This window comes from Platalea leucorodia, assembly GCF_965183815.1.
Source record: "Platalea leucorodia genome assembly, chromosome: 19".
NCBI classification, from domain to species: domain Eukaryota; kingdom Metazoa; phylum Chordata; class Aves; order Pelecaniformes; family Threskiornithidae; genus Platalea; species Platalea leucorodia.
In genome coordinates, this window is record NC_138841.1 from 6,756,091 (window position 1) to 6,781,439 (window position 25,349).

The 25,349-nt window shown below is 44.7% G+C and overlaps 1 protein-coding gene across 3 annotated transcripts in view; it reads left to right on the plus strand.

Moving 5' to 3' along the window:
* PPP1R12B (protein phosphatase 1 regulatory subunit 12B) overlaps positions 1-25,349 on the plus strand; it is a gene marked incomplete at its 5' end in the record, with an annotated part of 128,700 nt that overhangs the window by 21,361 nt on the left and 81,990 nt on the right. For all 3 annotated transcript variants that reach the window (XM_082330073.1, XM_082330074.1, XM_082330075.1), the window contains 6 exons: positions 12,103-12,233; positions 14,335-14,453; positions 17,868-18,027; positions 20,451-20,595; positions 22,220-22,294; positions 24,800-24,879. In XM_082330073.1, coding sequence (XP_082186199.1) covers positions 12,103-12,233; positions 14,335-14,453; positions 17,868-18,027; positions 20,451-20,595; positions 22,220-22,294; positions 24,800-24,879 — 710 coding nt within the window. The remainder of the gene's footprint in view (positions 1-12,102; positions 12,234-14,334; positions 14,454-17,867; positions 18,028-20,450; positions 20,596-22,219; positions 22,295-24,799; positions 24,880-25,349) is intronic.

Consider the following 25,349-nt stretch of genomic DNA (forward strand, 5'->3'; position numbering starts at 1 on the left):
GACTTCCCCCCCATTATTGACAAGGTTAGTCTTCATTTGGCATTGGCCTTACCACGCTGCTCTGCAACCTCCGGTGGCCATTCAAGACAACGGGGCGAGTGTCAGCCCTGGGCTGCAGGAGACCATGTTAGTTTGGCTGAAGCTGATCTAAGGTTGCATCTTGGAAATTTAGAATATATTTATGTAATATAGCTGACGGCAGGAACAGCGTATATATTTTGCTTGCATTGTAAAAGTGCCTTTAGGAACTGCGCTAAATCGGTTCAGTATTACACTGGTGCAGCACCTGTAGAGCTGAAGAACAAGGGAGTTGTTAGCAGAACAGTTCTTTGCTAAGCTAACCTGCAGTAGCTAAATTTCCATTTTCCACACAGGCGTGAAATGCTTGTGAGCTTTCTAATTATGAAATGTAGAGTTATTTCAGGCAGGAACTAAGATTTCAGTAATTTAAGGGCAGGATTTTATATATACTGTCTTGATCCAGTGCCAGAGAGCACTGGCTGAGTGGGAGATAAATGACATACTTAGTGGTCAGAATGACTAAACTGGTGAGACTTGAAAAACTAATGCTGCTCTACACCATTAGAAAACTGGCAGTCCCTGCTTTTTAGTGACAGAAAGACTTTATTTTTAGTGTTGGCAGCTGATCAAGTACTGGACTCATTTCAAACTCTTCTCAGATGGTACAAAGTATTAGCCTCCAACTGCTGTTGAAATAATGGGTATTAAAAATCATGTTGGAATTAGGGGGATGAAGATGATGAAAAGGAAGGGAGTAAAATGATAATCTAGACTGGATTTTAAAGTCAGTCCCACATGGCCTGTCTGTGGTTTAGAGCTATGTGTTCTGGTCTGTGAATGCAAATGGCAAACCAGTCCATCGACTGCAGAGGAAAAGCACTATGGAAGTGGAAAATCACTGTATTGGGTCCCCTTTGAACGAGAGGAGTTCAGTGTAGGTTGCTGGGCACATGGGAGCACAAATAACACAAGGCTGGAGGGGCTGGCATAAGGGGTTGATCCTTGTGGCTCTTTGCATAGTGAAATACTTACGTCTGTGGCCCTCGCTGATCTTCCTACATTTACCAAAATGATATTTGATGAGAAATGTTAAATGAGGGGCAAAAGGATAGCAATCCTGCCTGCCTATGCCTATCGTCCTAGCAGAAGTAGAAGCAGGGCGGTTTAACTTTCTTCCCGTTTTCTTCCCGTTTCAGTAACACGGAGCGTGTCCGTCCAGCTGACCTTCTCTGTCTTTACAGCCGTGGTTCCTGTTGGTCCTAACGAAGCAGAGCTGGAAGCTTTGGCACGCTGAGGGCTACCTTGGCGAAAGCAGATAGGTACCGGCCAGTGGTGAAGTGAAGCGTGGGGCTTCAGCATTCGCTGGCCACACCGTGGCTGCATAGCTAAAGCAGAAGTCCTGATAATTATAAAGAATTTCAGACATTTAGCTAAGCCATCTATAGTCTAGCGCAGTAGATACTTACATCTACCTCCTTTTAAATAAGCCTATGTCCCCAGCGCATCTGTGAAGGCATGGAGTTTCAAAACGTGGCTTCTGTTCGAAGCCGTTTTCTACCTGACATTTTGTGCTGCTATTTCATCTTGAAAATTCTACTCTCATGAAATAATTATGCCTTTGCACGTATTCCTCTCTTCTCTTGTGCTCTACTGGGTTTTTTGTTGTGCTAATCATTCTAACAGATTTGTTGTTGGTTTCTTTTGATGACTGGCATGGATACTGCTGAGTACTTCTAGTTGTGGGGTTTTTTTTCCAATGGAAAAATCTGACATAATCCATATCTCTTTTCCTGCTTGCATGAGAAGTATGACTCAACTGCTGTTAAAAAATGAAGCAACATAGCTAATTAATCAGATGAGAAAATGAATAATACCCTTTTTATCTCATTTCCCTCCCTTTCCCCCTGCTCTCTTTAAAACAGAATTTACCTCTTTCTGCTGGCTCTAATATGGTCGTGTCAGATTTGCACAAGGATTTTAAGGGATAAAGATTTTAGAACTGGGTCCGTGGTACAGAAGTGCCCGTGCAGGATGTCGTAGCCGTAAGGACACCCTAAAGCTGGGCTGAGAAGAGGGAAGGGAAGGTACGGAAGCTCTGTGTTTTTGCAGGAGCAACAGTAAGAGCTGTTTGTTCTTCCCAAAATCACTGGCGAGTGTAATCTGTGCTGCTGGAGATACAGGGTCACTTGGAAGTGGAATTTTTGGTAGTGCCGGTTCTGACAAAAGCCCCCTTAAGAGCAGAGCTGTGATCATGAGACACAATGGCAAGGTCATACCTTCCAGTGCTGACAGTCGCTAGTGGTGACAGTTGCGAGGCTATTTTGGGAGTGCTTTTCTCTTTGTTTTCTGTGAACTCCTCTCTCTGTGTTCCCAGATTTAACCCTGATGCTGTTCAGCTGTCATCGGGCTTGCCTTCGTGTGTGGAGCGCTGGCTGGTTTGCACTATATGTTGACATCATATATTTACTCTTACTTTGCATTCAGTGGAAGATTGGCTCCCTTCATCTCCCGGCTAACCTTGTTCCATATATTTTAGACTTATGACAGGAGAACAGTAGAGAAGTAAGTCTTGTCATTTAATCCCTTTGACTGTGACCTACGTGTTGTGACAGCATGACTTAACTGGCCTGCTAATTCTTCCAGCCCAGTGTATTAACAGTTAACGTTGCTGCTGGTATCAGTCTCATCCTCTGGTTTGCAGGAACTCTTTAACCATTTCTAAAACTCCTCAAAAAGCTCTAGTTGCACTAATCATATAGCATAAGGTTGGGGTAAAGAAAACCATCTCAAGCCTCAGGTTAAGGAGCGACCTGGTAAATCTTGGCTCTTGGAGGTTTCTCATGTGAGTGCTGGTAAGTCCTTGGGGGTGGGATTCATCCCACCCTGTTGTAAATGGGTTCATGCTGGTCTGCAGGCAGTGGGAAAGGACAGGTACTGTGAGGGTAGTGCATCCCACCTAGCTTAGACAGGCAACACCCTCTGGGTACATCTGTTTCTTTACACTTTGAAAATGTGGATGAAATAAATCTTGTCAAGGCAAGGTGTGGGAACATACGGCTGGGGCAGGAGGGACCCTGACAACCTGGACTTAAACCTACTTAAGCTGTGGGGGTGTCTCGGGTTGAATTCAAGACGGCATTTGCATGCACACAGAGAATGTTCTGCTTTTAGTTTAGTGCTTTTTATGGCCCGTATTCACTGCAGTAACTCTCTGGCTCTTCATTTAGCCCAAAGAAAACCTTTTAATCGGTTTGAGTGTGATGTGGATCTGTCTGATCTTGTCAAAAACCGTCCCAGTGGTAGTGTGAGGAAAGGGTGTGCTTGGCTTGCATGAACAAAACCCACTTTTGTCGCCCCATATCTGATGCAGAATCTGTTGTAGCTCGTGGGCGGTGCAGCCTCTGCCACCCATAGGAGTCTAGGTCAGGTTTCTAGCGTGAGCACATCATTCGGGAGGAGAAAACTAGAGGCTTGAGCAAATGAAGCGTCTAAACGTTGGAGGTGAGTCAGTTCTGGATCAGAATGGCTGCAGACACATGGCACGCGTCTGTGTATACTACTCCTTCCCCACCATTGTAAAGTTCCCTGGATTTACAAAGGATAAATACGAGTGTCTGTGTATATATGTAGATACAGGCACACGCATACATGTCATACACACGCTCATCCCCAGCCTGGAAAGCTGGTGAGAACTCACTGTAGACCCTGCCTTGAGCAGGAGGCATTAGACTGGAAGTCTCCTGAGGTCCTTCCCAACTGCAGTGATTCGATGGTATCTATGGTGCTGTTCTTTACCCGAGTGGCACTGTTGTGTGTTGAGAGCTGGGTGCTCTTTAAACAATTGCAGATGGTCCACGCTCTGAGGATCTCGTCGTCTAAAATACAAACTGTTTCACCGTATGGAAGAATGGAGTGGCTTTCTGGGCAAACTGACGTATGGAGAAGGGTCCTGAAGATCAGTGCAAGAATGCCATACCATGGATGTAGGGTAGTATGGAAGAATCTCAGAGGTGTTTGTTAATACTTTGACTTGAGAGTTAGAGAAATTGGGATCAGTGACGGAACAGAGGGAGAGAAACCATGTCGGGGAGGGCTGGATGTATAAAGAGCTTTGAAGATGGTATCAGCACTTGATTTCTGAATTGGAGGAGAATCTGGTAAAAGAATTAATAATGAGGGTTTCACGAGCCGTCTGATTTAACAGCAGCATTTTGCACAGGCCAAGAGGTACCGTGCTCCTGGGAGGCTCAAGAGATGAGTGCTGGAGTAATTAAGAAGAGATGAAGCATGGCCTCTACTGGCCCGACATCTCTAATACTCAATTAAAAAAGCCGGCGTGTGTCCGACTAGCTAGTTTACCTATTGTATTGATGTGTGACGAGTGGAGCTGCCAAGTGTGATTTCTACGCAGGAACCATGAGGATTGCTACCCGAGAATCCCAGTGGTGGGATTACGAGATTTTCACTCTTCTGCGCAGCAGAAGCCACCGAGACAGGGCTCTGTCACGGGACTGCTGTGCTCGTAGTAGGAACACGTGCCGCAGGAACCAAGCCAGTGGCCCTTTCTTCTTTTCCCTTCCTGCATCTTTCTTCCGCCTCAAGAAAATGCATGGGTTCTGTCTCTTAAATTCTGACGGGCCAAGGAGGGAGCACCAGGGAATTAAATATAGCCAAAATTAAAACCACAGCAGTTATTACAGGTTTCCTGGCTGCCTTTGATTTCAAGCTCTTGTATGCAGAGTGCTGCTATTTTATTACATGATCATATGACACTGGCTGATGTGACATACTGTTTGTAAACTAAATATTTACTCAATGGGGCTGCATTTAGAAATGCAGTATGCTCTCGGCCAAGTTCGCCCTTGTTAGATGCGCTACTGTACGCAGGGCTACCGAGTTGGGCAGGTAGACGGCCGCTGAAGCGCCCGCGCTGCTGGGGAGCTGTAATGCTGAAATGTAAAGCTGAAGTGCTGGCGAGAACTCCTCTGCCTGACAACAGTTGCACTGAACGTTGTTCGTGTATTTTTGTTAAACTACCATAGTACTGGGTCAGTTGTGGGGAAAACAGTTGCCTTAATGTGGGTGCCTGTGACAGCAGGCATTGCTGATGTGCTGTTATTGCCACAGCTTCTGTGTTATTCCGGGTTTGTAACCATCCCCCTTTCTCCATGTAGAGGCAAAAAGGTGCTTTTTTTTTTTTATTTTTCCCTCCCTCAGCTGATCCCAGGCAAGTTCTTAGGAATTTGTCAGGTGGTTTAGTTGCTCTCCTCCCTGCTATCCTGTATAGGGTGGGAATGTAACACCCCTCGTAGGCTGGGGGTTGCTAAACGTGATGCACCCCCTAGAAAGTGAGCAGTATGATGCTGTTTACACCGTGTTGGAGCTTGATTCTTGGTCCTCTGAACCCTTCGGTCTCATCCCATCTGGCTCCTTTTACTCCTTGATCTTCCTATCTCTGTCTTGTGGGGGATGCCCAGGAGATATGCAAACCAGAAACCTTGGCAGGCAGTTGGAGCTGTTGCATTGCTGATATCATCAGAAGTTGGGCGATGCTTGTGTGTTCTGTACACTGTGAGGAAGGAGCAAACGCTAACAATACTACCATAATAATGAGGTTTCATTCAAGATAAAGATCAGATTTTGTCTGTTGTTGAACAAGCCTTGCCAGACGAGCCGAGTTTTGCAGAGTTGTTCCGTAACGAAACGAGGGACACCAGGAAACGTTACTGTAATGTAAACTTCATGCTCGAAAGAAGAATGCCTTGGCAATAGCTACTGGCAAAAAAAAAATATGCAGTGAGTGTCCCTGGCTGTAAAGGTCTACACCTGTTATCTAAGAGGGGGAAGCTAATCTGCCGTATCTGCAAATTTTAGAAACTGAGCACTTCCTCCCTATGGAAAAACCGCTAAATGCTGGTCCCCTGCCAGGAGCTGAAGGAACACCGTGAGCTGGGGATGGAGGCTTGCCCAGCGATGCTCGGGATTTAAATCATATGAGCCAACTTTCTTTGAGTGGTTAGTGGGTAATTCTGGGCACTGGATGCAGTTTGCATCAAAGACTGCTAAAACTGTAATACGTTAGTGCCGTTCCAGAAGCGCTTGGAGCTAACCCACTGCCAAGAAAAATACAAGGATGGCAAGAGATTAGCCTGCTGAAGATCTCCGATTAGAGGGAAGGATAGTCACCGCATACTCCCACCCTGTCGCATCACCTTGAAGGTTGTATTATATCTTTTACGGAGAAAGAAGATAAAGAAGGAATTAAAAATTTAGAGACAAAAATGCTCTGCTGTGTAGTTAACCTTGCTTTTAGCCTCTTCTGCATGTACCCGAGCAGCTGAGGGTTAGCGGTGCCTAAAATTGAAAGAATTAAGCCTATCCGTGTATGTATTTTTTTCTTCATGCAAAGCAGATTTCAAGGGCAATTTAGGAGAGGGAGCGTTTCCTCCCATTAAATAACTACCCACCGAAAAGGCAATGTCACTTCTCAACCAGCTTTTTTTGACTTTCTTTCCTCCCTTTGGGGGCTGGAGGGGCAGGTGGCTGCTTTGTACCGTTACTGTCCGCTGTAGTTATTCTTGCAGTGTTCCCAAGGAACGCTGTATCAAATAAAAGCGGAGAACTTTGCATAGCGATAGATCCTCTCGGGTTACTAAACTTAGCCGCTCTCCTAAATTTAAGGTTGAAGGATTAATAGTACTTAAAAGGAGTAGATGTGTCCTCCTTTATTTCCTCTTTGTCCTCTTCTCCTTCCTCCAGTAACCTCAGGTAACCCGTTTGGCTTAGCCAGAAGCTGAGCTTTGCCCTCTGAGCCTCAGTGACGGCGTCTTTCTTTTGTGGTGTTTTGCAGGGCTTAATTTCGGCAGATACACACAGTAAAACATGCAGCAGAGATTTTCTGGAGGGGTATCAGCAGCCAGGGCTCTTAAAACATTTTAGGTGGGCGAGTGTGTGCCCTGAGTACTTCTGAACAGGGAGAATTTCTGTTCTTGAATTTATAGCTTGGTAAAACAATGTCATGTATGAAGCGATTAATACCATTAATGTGTGTGCGAGTATGAATTCTGTGATAACATGTAAGTGTTAATCAGTTGATACTTTAAAAGTATACACAGAAATACATTGCAACCCCTAAAAGCTGCCTTTTAATCTGCCATAACTTTTATACATGTTTTCTAAAGTTCTTAAAGTTGAGGAGATGTTTAGAAATTATCAGTTTTACTCATTATGTCAATGTTGGCCTCATAGTTGTTGCTCTAAGATGTGTGAAATATGTCATAGCATATTAAGATGCAAGCAGTGTCGTCTTTTAGGGTGTCGGACTAAAAAATGATGCAAATAATCCTATGCCTGATGGTTTCTTACATGAGAGAACGATGAGATTTTCAGAACTGAACAGGGGTTATTCAGCACCTCTGTTTGTCGAACGCCATTTTCTGAAACTCCTTCTCCACCTCGCTTTTTAAAATCTGGGCCAATATGATCGGTGTTCTGCAATGTTACAAAAATGCAAAAAATTATTGCATTTCAATATTTGAGGGAGGCAAGAAGTTATACCTGCTAATGTTAACGCAGCCTCGAGTCATTTAAAAAACTGTTTGTGTTACTTAACTCTGTGCTTATTTCTATTCTTATGTGTCACTAACTAATACTAAAATAAATATTTGCCAAGCAGTGTCACATTGCTTGATCACATAACTTGAACAGCAGTTTTTCATGATATGTATGTGCAGAAGGGTGGAGTGAGGGTTATTTTTCTTAGATATTAAAGAATACAGTGGTGCTCCGTTAAGGACTTAATACACCTTTGTGCTTGACTTTATCTTTGTGGCCAATGCAAACAGCGAGCATGAAATGCATTAGGGTTCCCTTGGGGAAGCGAGCGAATGCCTGCTGTTGTCAGCACCCATGTAGATTTGTCACTTGGCCATCGTTTTCTCTCCTCAGAAGCCAGGCGAGTCAAATTACTGCAGATTTCCGTGCAGAACAGGTGGGGTTTGATCCCATTATCCCTTCTGTTCCTAGCGTGCATTCCATAGGAACCACGCGAGACGGGGACCAGCAGAACAATGAGGCCAATAACAGGCAGAAATTTAATGCTCTTCTATGCACCTAAACAGGTATTTCATTTTAGAGTCCAGTATATTGCACATTATAAGTGCAGTCCTGCACTTGGGGCACAGCAACCCCAGGCACCGCTGCAGGCGTGGGGAGGAGCGGCTGGGAGCTGCCCGGCGGGAAAGGGCCTGGGGGTGCTGGTCGACAGCGCTGAACACGAGCCAGCAGGGTGCCCAGGTGGCCAAGAGGGCCAGTGGCATCCTGGCTTGTATCAGGAACGGTGTGGCCAGCAGGAGCGGGGCAGGGATGGTCCCCCTGTGCTGGGCACTGGTGAGGCCGCCCCTCGAATGCTGTGCTCAGCGCTGGGCCCCCACCCCAAGGCGGCCATGGAGGGGCTGGAGCGTGGCCAGAGCAGGGCAGCGAGGCTGGGGCAGGGGCTGGAGCACAAGGCTGGGGAGGAGCGGCTGGGGGAGCTGGGGGGGCTCAGCCTGGAGAAGAGGAGGCTGAGGGGAGCCCTCATCGCTCTCTGCAACGGCCTGAAAGGAGGCTGGAGCCGGGGGGGTCGGTCTCTGCTCCCCAGGAACAAGCGATGGGACGAGAGGGAACGGCCTCAAGCTGCGCCAGGGCAGGGTTGGGTTGGGTATGGGGAAAACTTCTTCCCCCAAAGGGCTGCCAGGCCCTGGCCCAGGCTGCCCAGGGCAGGGGCTGAGTCCCCATCCCTGGGGGGATTTAAAAGCTGGGGAGATGTGGTGCCGAGGGACATGGTTTAGTGGTGGCCTTGGCAGTGACAGGTTAACAGTTGGACTGGATGATCTTAAGGGTCTTTCCCAACCTTGACGATTCTATGATTCTATATCCGGTGGCATGAGCAAGAACTGGTCTTTTCTCTTGGCCGATTCCCAACATGTGCAGATGTAGTGGGTGTATTTGGGTGGTTTAAATGATAAACAATGTAAACAGAATTCTGTATCAAATATGTACAAAGCTCACAATATAGGCACATTCTTCAGTTTAAATTTAGATTTACACTCAAACTGCGGGTAATACTTAAACAAATAAAGGAGAGCGGTAAGTATGCGCAGGCATGAAACGTCTACCTCGCTGCTTTGTCAGAGCCACTCTGATAAAATTCTTCGCGGCTATAATTCTGTAGTCAGCCCGAAGTGATTGTGCTCAAAAGAAACCACTGCGTGGGTGAACTTTTCTTGGCTATTCTCGGAGCAATATGCTTTTAGATGAAGTCAGTTTTATTTTAAAAGTGATATGTAATAGTTGTGTTCCCAGGTCAAAACGTAAATAACTCATCAATAAGGTTGTAAGTGTAATTTATTTGAGGTGTGTTGGGGAGAAAACTTGAAGTATATCACAATAAATATGGGTGGCAATAAAATACAGATTAGCTCTGAGTTTTGCAGGCTCAGACTCAAATTCCCCAAAAATTGCCTCTTGAACTGAAAAGGGATTATTGTGTTTCTTTGTATCCGCGTCCACCTCTGTGTGCATTGCATACTTTACCTTCCTACTGCACTCGAAGGCGTTGTTACGGACGTAAGCCACTAACAGATTTGTTTGCGTAGTTGGCAGGATTATGGAAATCAGGAGTGTATCCCTTCTAGAATATGTCTTAAAATGAATCGCATGCGTATTGGGCACACAGTAGCCCCCTGTACAGTAGGAATATTTGGCTCGTGTTTCTTGCTCCATCACCTGCTGAGACTTAGAGTCTACATCTGTACTACTGCAGCAGGAGGCATAAGTTGCAGCAAGAAAAATCCTGATTAGATAGTAAGAAAAATTACCCACCGAGAGGACGGTGAAGCACTGGGACAGGGGCCCAGGCCGGCCATGGAGTCTCCATCCTTGCAGACAGTAAAAACTGGCTGGAGCAGGCCCTGAGCAACCTGATCTAACATCAGGTTTAGCCCTGCGTTGGGCAGGGGGTTGGACCAGATGATCTAAACAGAGGAGGACCAAGGAACAAACCTCAGGAAGGCTGGTGGCAGAGCCTGGTTTGCATCCATGTTGCTCGGACCCGACCATGTCTTACCCCATTGTGCTTGGACCTGGGACTCCTCCAGCCTCTGTGTGATGCTCTTCAGTCCCCAGGATCTTTGGTTTGGGTTGTTGGGTTTTCTTCCAGTTCTACTGCCTGAAATAACCTAAGGGAGGTCCCCCAGAGCTGGGTTTACAGGATGAAGCTGTTTCGTGCCTGAGGGTGGGAGAGTGTTGATGGACCAAGCAGGGTGGACGGAGCCAACTCGGGAGCAGTCTCATCCATTCTGTGTTTGCAGCAGTCCCTGAAGTAAACTATTTCGAGAATTATGGGTGTGTATTTCTGGCAAAGATTAAGGTAAACCAGTCTAAAACAGGGCTGGGAAACATGCTAACACTTCAGCATAGGCTCCGTCGGGACTTGGGTGCTTGAGTCTGCTCCTGGGGCATCCTTTCCCAGTGCCATAGATGCACCCTGTGGTTTCTCGTGTTTGCCAAGTAACTGTGCTAGGAGTTAGTTTTCTGGAGCGTGCTTCCTTAGGGGCTTCCTTGGAGATTTAAAAGCCGGTCTTTTGCATGGCTACTTGTGAACCAAGCAAATGTGGGAGTAACTTGTGTTTGCGGGGTAAAAGGCTAGTTTGGGATTTGCACTTGCAGGAGAAATAACGACGAGTTGGATGTCCTGGTGTAGGACATGCCTCTCCCTTGAAATAAGCCATGCAGCATAGGTGAATGCCTTGGATAACATAGGATTGTCTCTTTTGGGCGGGGGGGCATTGGTTAGAGACAATTTCCTCCTTTTCCTTACTTGCGAGGGTAGGAATGGATAGTCAGCGTTGCTTGTTTTGGAAGAACGATCATCTGGAAGTCATCTGACTGCCGTATCTGATAGATGTGCCCACATCGAGCTGTGCAGAAGGATCGAGCGCTGAGATTTTGGAGGAACTTCGACCAAGCTGATTCCCTCTCTAGTAACGAGGAGCCAGGTTTGTGCCTGTAGATGGACACGCAGTAAAAGGCAGTCCTTTCGCCTCCTGGTCACGCTTGGTGCTTCTCAGCTGAGGCATGTGCATTTGGACGTATGTATTAAATTGCCAGCTCATCCTTAAATAGCAGCCTCCAGTGAACTGTAAATGCAACACAGAACGTGCTGTAGCCAGGAATCTGAGGAAGGAGGAATTCCACCCAACAGAACTGCTGAGACTGGAAAATCTAGCTAGGTTTTTCTTCTGGCAACTTCAAAGCTAGCAGGTCTCTGTAAATGCAGGCTCTGGAATTACTACAGCAGCTAATAGAGGGTTGTCGTTCTCTTCAGTGGTTTGTAGAGCTAACAGGGAAAGTTGTACTTTGTTATAGTCAGGAAAATGCATAGATACTGCTGAATAAAGAAGTTATTAACTTCTCTAAAATTCTGCTTTTGCTATGGTTTTATCTGTAAAGGGCGACATCCACTATACAGGTGTCTGCTTTAGTCAGGCTCCCTGAGCTCATGCTTTCCCTGCTCATCCCTACCGCTAGCGATATCTCATTTCGTTCATTGTTATGATGTTATTTCATTGACATTTTGAGGGAACAACGTATCCTAAATAAATACATAGCTTGCCTTGCTTAGAGGAATTTGATACCCTACCTAAACCCAATACAGATGTATCGTTTTACAGCGCCTCTGCGCTCCAGGGAGGTAACGGTGTGGGAGCGAGGGAGGAAACAGGTCGGTTGGTGAGAAGTAAAGCTTGAGCAAATTTAGAGGTTCTCCACCTCAGGGCTCTGAGTTACAGTTAATTGTTGAAAGTTCTGAAAGTAATTTATTTTAGTTCACAAATTCATGCTACCTTAAGTTTTAAGGTGTGCGAGCTCACAGTGTGGGAAATTCAGCCCAGGAATTACCTGCTGCCAATAAATTGCAAATGGAGGTTGTACGCTTGATTTAACACCAACACCTTTTTTTTTTTTTTTTTTTTTTATTTTCTTCCTTCCTTTTCTCTTCAATCCTTCCCTCTCCTGGGTGTCCCCCCTCCCCTTCTCCCGCAGGCCTGTATAGATGAGAACCTGGACATGGTGAAGTTCCTTGTAGAAAATGGAGCCAATGTGAACCAGCAAGATAACGAGGGCTGGACCCCTCTCCATGCAGTGGCATCGTGTGGCTATCTCAACATAGCAGAGTGAGTGAGTTTCAGGCTATTCGGGGTATTGATAACGCTTTCCACGTCTTCCGAGCAGGTACACAGGCGGTTGATGCTCTGAGATTTATACAACGGCTTGGGAAGCGATGCTGCAAATAGATGCATTTCTCCTGTTACTGAATTCTTAATTTGCGAGGATTAAGGCGGAGCCTGCAACTGGTTGCCTTTTGCTGATCCCATTACAGTGACTTATGATTCATTAGGTACTTTAGCTAAAATGCCAAGCAAGAGGGAAGCACGATGGCTGACAGGCAGGCACGCTAATACAGAGGCGGGTGATGAAGCACAGCTCTGCTGCTGCTGGCGGTCTTTGCCGTGCGCCTCCGTCAGCGGGGAGCCCGTGTAGAATTTTAAGTGTTACCTAAGAGCAATTTGGGTTTTTATTCCTCCAACTGAAAAGAATTCTGTCGCTGTACAAAATATCTGTTAGTGTAGCTACACGCATATAGCTATTCTGGTGTAACCCCCAAAGAGTAGATACATGGCGTACTATAAAACAGTTCAAAGGGGGACTGCACCAATGCTCACCCTCGCTCTGAGGCTTTGCAGAGCGACTACGTTTTCTCACCATAGCCAGGCCTACGTGAGCAGTCCTGCGGTTGTGTGCAGGCTTTCGAGAGAGAAATGCAATGTTCTGGGCCCCACAGTCACCAGTATGCCAACAGCATCATTTCTTTTTCTTCAAGTTCAGATCTTATGTTTCTGTTTCTTGCACACTGTCTGACAAAAGATGGAGAAGCAGATAGAAGTAACTGCTTGTTACTTAACCCACTTACAATTGGAGCATTATCTTCTTTTAATTTTTTGTTTTGTTTGCAACACAAGATACCAGGCTCAGTTTGGACATAACCAGGTGAAATTCTGTGGCCTGCCATAGAGAGATTAGATAAGCTACAAACAAAATACATATGAAAGAAGAGACAGTAAATATAAGGGAGTTTTGTGCAGTAGATGTTTAAAGCAAAGCAGTAACCTGCTATAAGTGACTCCCGACAAAGATTTGACTCTTCTTGGCACAGTTTCTGGTTCCAGGGTTTGAAATAACATTCTGCATCTGATCAGAGTGTTCTTTATGCTCCCGAAGGACTAATGGTCTGCTGGTCCCAGAGAGGGTACTGGTACCAGACTACTTGTTGTGCACCAACAGGTTGCTCTGAGAGTTTGAGAGTTGCTCAAGTACGTGACCTGGAGTGCTAGAGTAACCGCAACCAAAGAACAGGCAAACGTAAATGGTAGTTTCCCAAGTGAAATAATTTTTCTGAGCTAAAGGCTGCATTATGGGTTAGAAGAATAAGGGAAAACAATAGTAGTTCTCAAAGTAGCCCTCTACAATATAATCTGATGAAAAGGTCTTCTGTGGCTCATTTATTTCTGTGTTGTACTCCTGGAACAATTCTTAGCTCTTTGGATGATCGTTTATCAGTTTGTTTTTTCTTCTTCCCAAATATTAGTTCTTCAAATGAAAGATGTTATTATTCTTTACCAGTCATACCGTGCTTACACATTTAGTCCACCACAGCTACCAAAAAGTTACCAAAATTTGAATACCGATAACTATTTCTCAAAGGCATTGAAAATAAATTTTAAAACAAAACCAAGCAAAAATACCTTCTCCTACCTCACCCTCCTAGATTTGTGTGTTTAAACAGATAATTCTTTTACTTCCCAGAATTTTACTGGCTACAAGATGTACAAGCTGAAGAAGACATTAATTGTTCTTGAATGCACTTTTGGTATAGTTATAAAAAGACAAATTAGAAAATTGATGATGGCTTGTCTTATCATTTTTTTAATTATTATTATTTCCTTTTTTAAAAAAAATATATAATCTGTCAGGTTAGTGCAAGAACCAGGAGTATTTGAATAACTGTAGAGAAACAAAACCTACGAGCCACTGACCAGGGACCTTGCATTTAACAATGAACTTTTTTTAGGCTAGAAATTTGATAAGGTACTCATTTGGTAACTGAACTTGAATGAGAAAGCCAAATACTTTCTTCCACTGCTTGATTTACTGTGTGAGTTGCGCTGGAGCCTGCACACAAGGTCTAATACGTTGGTATGGGTCTCATTCACGTAGGTACTTAATTAGTCATGGAGCCAATGTGGCTGCTGTGAACAGTGAAGGTGAAGTCCCGTCTGACATCGCAGAGGAAGCAGCCATGAAGGACCTGCTTCTGGAACAAGTAAAGAAACGAGGTAAATCAGGGGTGGGATTGAGTATGTGAGAGTTAGACCTCTAAGAGTTTCTCTAAGAAGATTCTGTTGGCTGACTGTCTGGAGGGGAAGAGGTCTGAAAACTGGCCCAAAAGGCAGGAGACAAGTTTTGCTTCGGTAGCCAAGCAGTGGAACAGGTGCAGAAGGCTTGCGGTGTGCAGTCTCTGTCCTTAGCAGGATTCTTCAAAGCAAGACACCACAGTGCTGAAAGCCGATTCATTAGATCTGCTTGCTTTTAAAGTGAGATTCTGACCTCTGGTATCAATGAAAGGTCTTGTTTCACTAAGACTTGATAATACAGAGGTGAGATTTACAGCCCTGCCAAAGGTAGCAACCGAGAAATGAGTATGCCTGGCCTGGAGTGACCTGCTTTATCCTGATCCTTCCCTAGACTTCTTCTGCAGCCCATCTGCTCTGCCTTTTCCACGTTCTCATCAGGTATGTCTGTCTGAGGGGCTGCTCCCTGTGCTGTCCCTGCAAAAACATCACTGGTAGACGACATGTCTTGGACTGTGTAACTTGTGGTATAATTAAGAAATGCTTCATCAGTGTAAAATTTTCTTCATACTCATGAAATTAATCTGTGAGTGGTTTGCCTGTACGTACGTGGCAGAAGTTTAAACCCTATCTATGAAGTTCATCAAGAACGTTTTTGAAGGATGCATTTATCTCAACTCTGTCCGAAGTAATGAACGGAGGCAAATTGAGCTGATACAGACCAAACTGTCCACGTCGGATACGTATGGACTGCGTATCGAGCCTTGAGAAGAGCAAGTTGACAGGGGGGTCTAACTGCTGTCCTCCACTACCTTGAGGGAGGCCGTAGAGGCGGTGGGGCCAGGCTGTTCTCAGAGCTGCACAGGGCAGGATGAGAGGAAAAAGTCATCGGTTTGAACAAGGGACATTCTGACTGCATCAGTATGTATCTGCATATGGGGGAAAATGTTTCCCAGGAAAGTGCTGGAACAGGGACCCAAGGAACTTGTGGAATCTCCGTCATTGGAGGTGGTCAAACCTCAGCTGCATTCAGCTCTGAGCAACTTGATCTGGGTTTGAAGCTGCCCTCCTTTGAGCCGGGATTTGGGCTAGAGACCCCCAAAGATTCTTTTCAATCTAGATTATTTTATGACTGCGGGTTGGTGTTGGGGCTGTTTGCGTGCTGGATTGAATCCAGTCCTCTCTAACAGATGTATTCTGCTTGGCACATGATGGTTACTTTATTTTTGAAGCTATTTTTGGGTATAGTTTGGAAGAGATCAGTCCCTTGCTACTTCGTCAACTGTGTTACTGTTCCACTGGTGAGTTTGTAGCTGTCCATCTGAGAGCTAGTTGTTATTTGTGTTACTGTTCCTCTTGGAAAATTGATGCAGGATCATGTTCCTTCTGGTAAATAGAAACTTTTCACTTTCTAGTCTAGTTTGTGACAAGGTTATTCATAATTTGTTCCCCTTTTCCCTGCACTTTGAAATAAGCTTAAATAGCCCTTCTCCCTTATATTTAGTCTGCTCACATATTTAAAAAAGAAGAATTGTGTCTACAGTCAGCGTTTGTTTTATTGGGCTGTCCAAACCATGCCTGTCTCCTCTCTGCAGTCAGGCTTCCTTGGGTGCCCAGAAGGACCGAGATCCTTTCTTTACGTCAGTGTAACTTGTCTCTCTTTAAAGTGGGTATCGAGAACCGCACGTGGCAGTAACATGGCCGAGACCTTGCAGGACATTGAGGCAGTGATTCTGCCTCAGCTGCAGATATTTTGCCTGACACTTCTTGGGATTCTGCTGGGCTTTTTCATTGCTTCACCACATTAGCGGCGTCCTGCTAAGATGCCCTGAAACAACCATCTGTCTCCACCGAGAAGCTTCCCATTGACACAATTTAAAAGGATCGTAACTGCTGGAGTAAATGTGGTATAAACTTTAAATAAGCATCCATCCGGCTCTGTAGCCCGTCTGCAACAGATGCCTGCTGCAAACTGTAACAACTGGACAAGTGTGTATGATTCCCCTCCCAAACGTTTTCCCAGCCTCCAGCCACTGTGCCTGAAGGAATTCCTGAGCCAGATGGGCTTTCTGTGTGCTCGTGAATCCCCCGCGGCTCTGTTTCATGAACGTGTGCAGTCCTTCTTGGGAATTCCTGGCATGTATAGCATTATGTTTAATAGCTACAAATTTGTCTAATCCTTGTTCTGAACCCAGTTGTATTTCTAACGTTTGCGACACTCTGCGGTAGTGGGTTTCACAGTTCAGACTCTGGGTTGATAAGTATTTTCTTTTCTTCTGTTTTAAACCTAATGCCCCACAATTTAATTGGGAATCATGTCGCTCTTACACTGCAAGAATGAATCCATAGGGACAGTTGCTCTTCAATACCCTTCTTGGGTTTTGAGATTTGTCATCTTCTCCTTCATAGTTTTTCCTGAGTCAGCGAGCTCTAGTCTGATTAATCTTGTCTGGAGCTGTATTGTACTTCGGATGGATATATTGTCCTTACATGACCTCATTATCATGAAAACTCCACTTACGAAAATAAGTCTAGGATAGTTTTCCTCTTGTTGGCTTAGTGACAAATGACACAGCCCCTCAGCCAGACCCACCTGGCCTCTCCACAGCGTAGCAGTTGTTTCCTAGGGTGGGAAACTTGTCCCCCTTGTTCTCGGAAAGCCCCATAGCCGTGTCTCTGGTATGCCAGGTGTGTGTGTTGATGAGCTTACTTGGTCTGACTTCCTCTAAAGCAGATCTCTTAAGCCATCAGAGTAGATTTTTTTTTGGCCTTCTATCCCCAAAATGATTTAGAATTGTGTTTTGTCAGAATCTGGTGGTTTGCTGCTCAGTGGAATTAACGAAATATTTCTTTTGGCGTGCCTGGCACGAATGGCTCTGGTGCAGTACAGACCTCTGTGTGCGCAGCTTGCAGAGCCTACTGGATTTTGAGTGAGCGTAGCGTTGGGCTCGTGCTGCTCTTGCGGGAGGCGTCTTAGGATCATCTCTTCAGATCTTCACTGTAGATTATACTTCACTATAATTTAATTCCATTTGTTAAGCTGTTGTTCATGGCTTTCTTGTTTCAGTCTAGGACACTGCATGTTTGGAATGCAATCCTTCCGCCCATCGTGCTCAGGTCAGAGTTGAGCTGGTTAGTTGGGCTGGTTTGCAACCAGTGGCTCAACTTTCAGATTTTTTAAGTCAGACAGCTTTGAAGTCTCTGTCAGTGATGCGGGAGTTCTCCCAACTCCTAGAGGATGCTTCTGCTGATTTTTTTTTTTTTTTTTTTTTTTTTTTTTTTGTGGAAGATTACAAATAGTTTAGTAATATTGTATAGCAAATGAAACATAGGGTAAGTTTAACAAGTACATGAGAGCTTTCACTTGCTAATCTCTTCTTCTGTGCTTCGCCCTCTTAGGTGTAGACCTAGACCTGGCAAGAAAAGAAGAGGAGCAGCAAATGCTGCAGGATGCCCGACAGTGGCTGAACAGCGGGAGAATTGAAGATATAAAGCAGCCTCGAACAGGTGCCACGGCTCTTCATGTCGCTGCGGCAAAGGGCTATTCTGAAGTCATGAGGTAGGAGCTCCTTCCCAGGGCTGACGCATTGAGTTAAGGCTCTTTTTTGTAGGGAACACATCTAGCTTTATAGTTGAGAGAAATTTGTTTCATACTGAGATTTTTCAGGCTGCTGTTTCTCAAAAGGCTCTGTAGATTTATGTGCCCAACCATAGCGGTTCATCTAGAAGGGACCGGAAGATTCCCTTTCGTACCTCTAGGCCTTTAAAGTGAAGAAAGCTTTTCAGAGAGAGAGACGTAAATGAGAAGGTTTAACTTTTGCTATTAGAGTAACAGTTTTAGGACTAGCTAGTTAAACAGTATTAGGGGATAAAGGTATAATTTCAGCCTACGAAGTGACAAGACATGCTGCATGACAATCACAAACACCCCAGCAGTTTACATGACCAGTGTAGTGGGAAAATGCAGCGTCCACCCCAATCTCGCCGTCCCCTGCTCCTTAATGCTACCGCTCCTGCAGCCATCAGCCGTGACAGAGGGATTCCAACACATAACGGTTCTGCTTCTGCTGCTCTGGCAATAACAAGCTTATGAACATAAACTTGCCCAGTGTAGTGTTTCCTGATAATAAAGCATTTATATTTTTACAGGTCGGGTCAAATTCAGGTTTCCAACAATAAAGCTTTCTTCTCTACTCTTTATGTATGGGTGGAGCTGCCCATAAACATCAGCAAGGTTACTCTGTTGCCCACATTAAAATCCTTTCTGGAAGTGTTCATCTGTCTTGATCCTTAATTTCATAGTTTTAAGTGGCATAACTAGATGTGTAGGAGCTGTTTCTTATCAAGCTCCGGTCATTTTGTTGTTCTCCATGTTTCCTAATTGTATACATTCATTAGAGCTTATAATTGAGTTATAAGCTGTCTGCGCCTGTACCGTGTCCAAGCGCTAATCTAACACAGCTCACGTGGAATAGAAATGTAATATCTCCTGAATTTGAGGTGTTGGTCCCGTGGACTTTCAGCGGAGTGTTGTATATCCAGTACTCATCCATGAAGGCTGCATTCACTGTTTGCAGGGTGAGTAGTTCTGGACAGCTACTCCTTGGCATTAGTTGTTATAATGATAAACAGATCTCACGGAGAGCTGACATTGTTTCACTCTTGTGTATTTTATGGCCACCCTGTAAGTTCAAATACAAAGCTTCAGTGACTTAAACCAAAGGGGCTGAAAGCCAGGAGCTAGCTAACTCTCAAATGAGACGTGGAATTTGTCTGTGACCTTGAGTCTCTTAGCAGCTATGTTCCTCCCTTTTGCCAGCTGGAAAATGAACATAAAGTCAGCACCTAATTTAAAATTTCTTTCACAGAGAAACACACTGCTGCTATAGGATGACTGTGTTTTATTTAGCACAGTAACACATCGGTGTAAAGCTGCAGGAGTTTCAAAACTGTTGGTGCCATTCTGGTGTCGTGCTGGATTTCCCTTGTGCTGCAGAAAGGTGGCTCTGGATGGTGGAATTTCCCACAATATGGAAATTTTCAGTAGCACTTTTAAAGGACTTGCGGAATTCCCCACGGATGTTCTTCAATATTTAAGCAACTTGGATAATAGTCGGTTTTGATACGTGAGCCGCTCAGTACTTTCATCCGATCACTGGTGTACCAGTGCGCCTGTGTCTGTGAAGCTTCAGACTACAGCTGCCTCTGCTGTTTGTTTTGGTTTTAAATATTCAAGCTCCCGACGCTGTGCACCACCAGCGCGCTGGTCTGAGAGAGAAGGGAGTGGGTGGAAGGTGCGCAGCACTGAATGTGATGCGAGGGTGTTCCCAGGCAGGTTCACCTGGGTAAGATTTGCTTTAACGGTGCAAGGACTAGTCTGCAAAAATGCATTTTGGGTTGTTTAACCCAAATGTGCGTTATTTAACTTACAAATTTCACATCTGTCACTCGCAGTAATGTCACTGCTCTTACCTGGCAGTCCTGCTGGCATCGTCTCCTTATGGACCATTCCTACAGCGAGGCCTTGTGCTCTGGTAGAACCAAGACTGAGCTCCAGTTACCAAATGTCCTTGTCCTGCCGGGTGCTGTGCGTGGCTGCTTGCTGTGGGGATGGCAGTCTGCAGAGACGTGGTGTGTTTGCTTAGTGCCTGAGCGAGCCTGGTGTCTCTCGTCCGTTGGAGCAGGCGTTCAGCCTGGGTCACTGATGCCAGATGAGAAATTGAGGTGTTCTTCCATCAATTAGACACGTTCCAGCGGGTTTTACAGCAAAGTCACTTTTCTGTTCATTTACTGCGCATTTTTCTGTTGCAACTGTAACAGAAAAGGGCATCAAGTGGGACGTTGCTTAGGTGAATAAACAAGTTCAGAAACTACTGGCTTATTGTGAACCACGTTACCTACTCCGTGGCTCACGGTGTGAACTCTTCTGTGTCGAGAAGTCAGTCTCGGGTGGGCAGAAATCGATATTGCTTCTTTCCTCAGGCTCTTGATCCAGGCTGGGTTTAATCTGAACGTCCAGGACAACGACGGCTGGACTCCGCTGCATGCTGCTGCGCACTGGGGGGTGAAGGAGGCTTGCTCCATCCTGGCTGAGGCACTGTGCGACATGGACGTCAGGAACAAGCTGGTGAGTACGCACAGATGTCGGCACAACTTGTCTAATGTATTTTATAGCCAGATGAATATCATCGACTTTATTGCCTACCGCTTGATCCAGTGCCATGACAAAGTTACATGATGAGCAGTTCTCCTAGTGTGTGCACTGGAGCATTTAAAAGTGTCAGAAAATAAAGAATCTTGACTGGAGCGAGGCAGAAAAGATTTCAGGTGTTAATGGAAAAGATCAGTGATTAAACTCTAGGAGTAAGATTGTAGGAAAGGATGGGGGCTAATCTGTCGTCTTGTTTTAGTGCAGTCCTGACAAATTAAACAACAATAAAGATGACAGTCTTGGAGTGCAAAATAATATGCTAATATTGAGGTATAAGGCACTGGAAACTAGTGAATCCTTGAGAAACTGGCAGCTCTAAAACTTTCCTGTTCTACTATATTAGTCATAAAAAAGGAAATTAAAAAATTGACTCAGATTTGTGAGAAATGAGTAAAGAAAAATAGGATAGAAGAAAAAAAAAGAAAAGGAGGAAAAAAAATTCCTCTTCTATCCTAATAGTTAGAAGTTTTTCCTTGAAGGGCCCGTGGCTTTTCAAGAGCTGACGTGTGCTTGTCCGGGCTGGTTCGTTGTGTTCCCCTCCCTGCTGCGACGTCCAGGCTGTGTCTGTGAGCCGCTTCCTGCTGGAGCGGGTTCAGCTGTGCCGTGGCCGCTGCTGCCGGAGGAAACGGGGCTGTCCGTACTTGGGCCAGCACCGGGGAACGAAAGCAGGCGAGATAATTTGATAAGAGAAGCCTGGCACTGTATGGTTTGAGTGCATCTGTCTGTACTGGAAACTGCGGTAAAAGAAATGGCTCTACGAGAAGGAGCCATTTTAGTGTGGTGAGCTCTTTGGCAACGAAAATATGGGGAATCTTTTTTGGTTTAAGTGCTATCAGGTGCTTTTCCCAAGTGTTCAGAGTGTGTGAGGATTTTATATTGTGCTAGACTTGAAAAGGAACAGGCACAGCTGTATTTGCTGCATTACCTGCTCTTTCCAGTCAAGGATTGGTACCTTGCTAGGTCAGATGGCCAAGGCAACCTGTATTTATCTGATCACTAGCCAGTAGGTTTCATTATTTGTTAATTAAATGGTTATTATAGCTTTAGTTACGGTGAAAATCTAACTAATTTCCTGTTTTGTGCCCCAAAGTAATTTTTCTGGTTTATTTTGTAAACACCCATGGATGTGGAGGTGGCTCCCCAGTTTTTTGCCTGCTGATGACTGGCAGCCTTTCAGGAGGTTCAAATACACAACGATACGGTAGAACAGGTTGATCGCATTCCTTCTCAGTACAAGAGTGTCCTTTTTAGAAACCTGGAAATTCAAATATCTTAGTCCTGGCTGTTAGATTTGAGCAGTAGCAATTGGGGAACTGCACTTCCATGATTAAGTTTGCTCTGATCACGGATTGAGTGATAAAACTGCCGTCACTGTTGCGTGGCTCTCCCTCCTCGGGCATGATACGAGTATGTTACTCAGCGTTTGGGGAGGGAGGATGTGGTGCATGTCCACTTTTGTTCTTCACTGGTAAATAGTGCTTCTTTGAATATTAACACCGTGCCTTATCGGATGTCCTCTTGTCTTCTCTTACTGCACCAGGGCCAGACGCCATTCGACGTGGCCGATGAGGGGCTGGTTGAGCATTTAGAAATGCTGCAGAAGAAACAGACTGTGGTGAGTTCCTGGCAGATCATTTTCCACCTCTCCAATTACCTTTTCACGCACAGGTTCTCTCTAAGACATATGGCGTCAACAGACGCAGGAAGCTGAGGCCCAGCTATTTTTTTTTTATGTTAGTCATTTGGAATCTTTAATTACACCAATATTTTTCATAGCTAGAAATCTAGAAAACTGGATGACTGCATCAAGAAGGTCAGTAGCATGCTGACATGCAGAATTATGTAAACTGGTAAGGAATGTATAGTTCATCTTTGGAATTATTATTATTATGCAGTTGCTTTTGTTAGCTGGCAAGCTCTCTAGCATCAAACTGCTCTCTTCTTAATGAGTGATTACCCAAGTCAGCTTTGTGTTTGCATCTAAGGAAATATGCTGTCCGTGTTGAGAAAGAGATCTGTTCCCGTGTCTGCCTTTCTTACAATAGGGAGACTTTTGATTGAGTGAGAAGAAATTATGAACTTCAGGGAATTCTGGACTGAAAAAATTGGTGATTTCAAAACCATATTAAATTGCCATTTCATAATGCAACGGAGATACTGGAACGGGTTATAAGCAGAAAGTTGGCATAAAAAAAGAAAGCAAAAATATATCTTGGTCAAAGTAAAGCCAATCATCAAGCCAGAAAGTTGTTTTTGGATTGCATTTTTTCCTATTTCATCTGGTCTGCTCAATTATCTCATTTGGGTGCTTCCAAAAAACAAACCAGCCTTCTTTAAAAAAAATTAAAATCAGTATCATTTAAAACGTTGGATTCAGAAACAGACGTAATGAGAACACTGCTGATAAAACCCAGTAAAGTATTTTGAGGAACTGACAATGTGGGTGGTAGAGCTCAAGCTCTGATCATAACACAGCTGCTGTCACCCTTAAATAGCATCCTTAACATTCGCAGAAACTTTTTAAAAATTGATCAGCTTCTCCCTAAATGAGGTGCTGATAAATACTATCAGTGTTGTATTTTGGATTTCCTCCGATCTCACTACCCCAGGATTCTGCAGATAACTGCACTCCTCAGAAGAAAAGAAAAAGAAAAGCAAAACAACGACAAGAATTTTTTGGGGTGGATGCTAGCCCATTTTTAGGCCTGCTTCACAGGGGCAGCAACCCCCCTTGTTCTCTCTATGGTAGCACTATATAAAGGCCTTCTCCATTTATTGAATTAGTGTAGCAAGCTATAGTAGAACTGGGAAGAAGAGAAGAATCCAGATTTTATCACACCTTTTTTTTTTTTTTTTTTTAGTGGATATGATTTTTTTAATAGAAATGCCATTTTATCATGTGTTTATCGTGTGTCATTTTTATCACCTAAAATAGAAAACTTATATTTGTTAAGGATGAAGTAGGCAGTTCCACGACATTCCTCCAAGTACATCATTTTACTTTCAAAATGGCTCTCAAATCAGATTTTTTTTTTTTTTTAATTCTAAAGCTTGTAGCAGAGCAAATATGCCATCCTTGCTAAAAGATTTGCTGCTGTTATTGGAGAGAAGAGGGGATTTTGTTTGCTGGAAGCAATTCATTTGATTTGGGTTTGGCTTTTCTTCCCAGTCTCTGAAATACCTGGGAATGGAGCAGGCTGTTCCCTGCACTTCCCTTTGCTGTGCTCCAGCAGTTTGTTCTATTTAACAACATGTTGTACCCCAAATTTGGGCTCTTCACTGGACTCTGTGTAGCTTTTTCCACATTCAGGATTTGCAGAGCTTTTGCTTCTTGTACCTGGTGTCAGCTCCTGTCAAAAGAGAAAGACTAGCTAGGCTAGACATGACGCAAAAGAGACGGCCTTAAAAGTGAGCCTCTAATTGCCGTCCCTTTTTCTACCTCAACTGTGTCTGTGCTTCTAGAAGGTACTGAAACAATTTTTTGGTTAGTGTTTTGTCCATCAGTGGTGACAAAATTAATAATTGCTGCTCTCTGGGCGAAATGTTTCAGTTGCTGCGGTGATCACAGGTATTCTTGTGCGATGACTTAATGCTGGCAAGTGAGAGATTTAAGAAGTGACCCATCCTCGTGGGAGATCCATCAGCTGCCTGTACAGGGCATACTTGAATGCTTTCCTCTGAGAGCAAGTAAATAACAGCTACAAAGGCAGCGCATTTTTAACTGAATCTAGCCTGATTTCATGGGCATGCAAACACATGTGGACAGACCTCCGGCGCTGTGTCTGCGTGGGCAGATGCAGGGCAGTACTGTGGAAGGCAGGATTTGACTCTGGGTCTCAGCAGGGGCTGCTGCAGGCTTCTCTGAAGGTTTTATTAAATTGCAGCTTGAGTCTAAGGACATGCTGGGCGTGTAGCCGTGCCCTTATGGAGCTCTAGTCCAAGACATCCAGCGCTCTTGCAGATGTGCATCTGTTGAATTGGCTTGTTAAACAAATCCACAGTATTTTTCATCTAATGAGGTTGGGGTGACCTTATGCTGTGGTAATCATTGGATTGTGCTGAGGTGGCTTGTTAAGATGTCTCTTCATTCTTTCTCCAATTTTCTTGGACTTTTTGACAGTTGCGAAGTGAGAAGGAGACGAGGAATAAGCTAATTGAAGCTGACATGAACGGCAAGCCTCAGAGCGGACTCTTCACCAAGTACGTCTCTTTCCTCCGTTGAAAAGAAGCTGCACAGAGAGTAATGGGAGACCAGCTTTGTCTGTTAGCAGTCAGCTGGCCTCAGCTGGTTTAAAAAAAGTTCGCTGCTGTTGATGTTCATTTCATGGTTTCTTTTAAATTTGAGCTCTCCCACATACAATTTTAGCTGTTTCTTAACATACCACTGAATGGTAGAACAAGGCGTTGGGCTGGTGCTTGGTCCCCCCGCTTCTGCTCTTGCATCAAGTTGCCCTTCGGGCTGAGAACTGCACCTTCGTGCAGTTTGCACGGAGCGGTACGGCCCAGCTGATGGGTTGTGTTGCACGAGGAAAAGAGACACCACTTTTTTTTTTGATTGAGAAGTGCTTGCAAATTTCAGAAATGTGAGACTGGCATTGGAATCCATGGCAAATGGGCAGTGCTGGAAGTGCTGGGATGTTGAGTCTATAGATGGATTTTGTCCTTTTGCT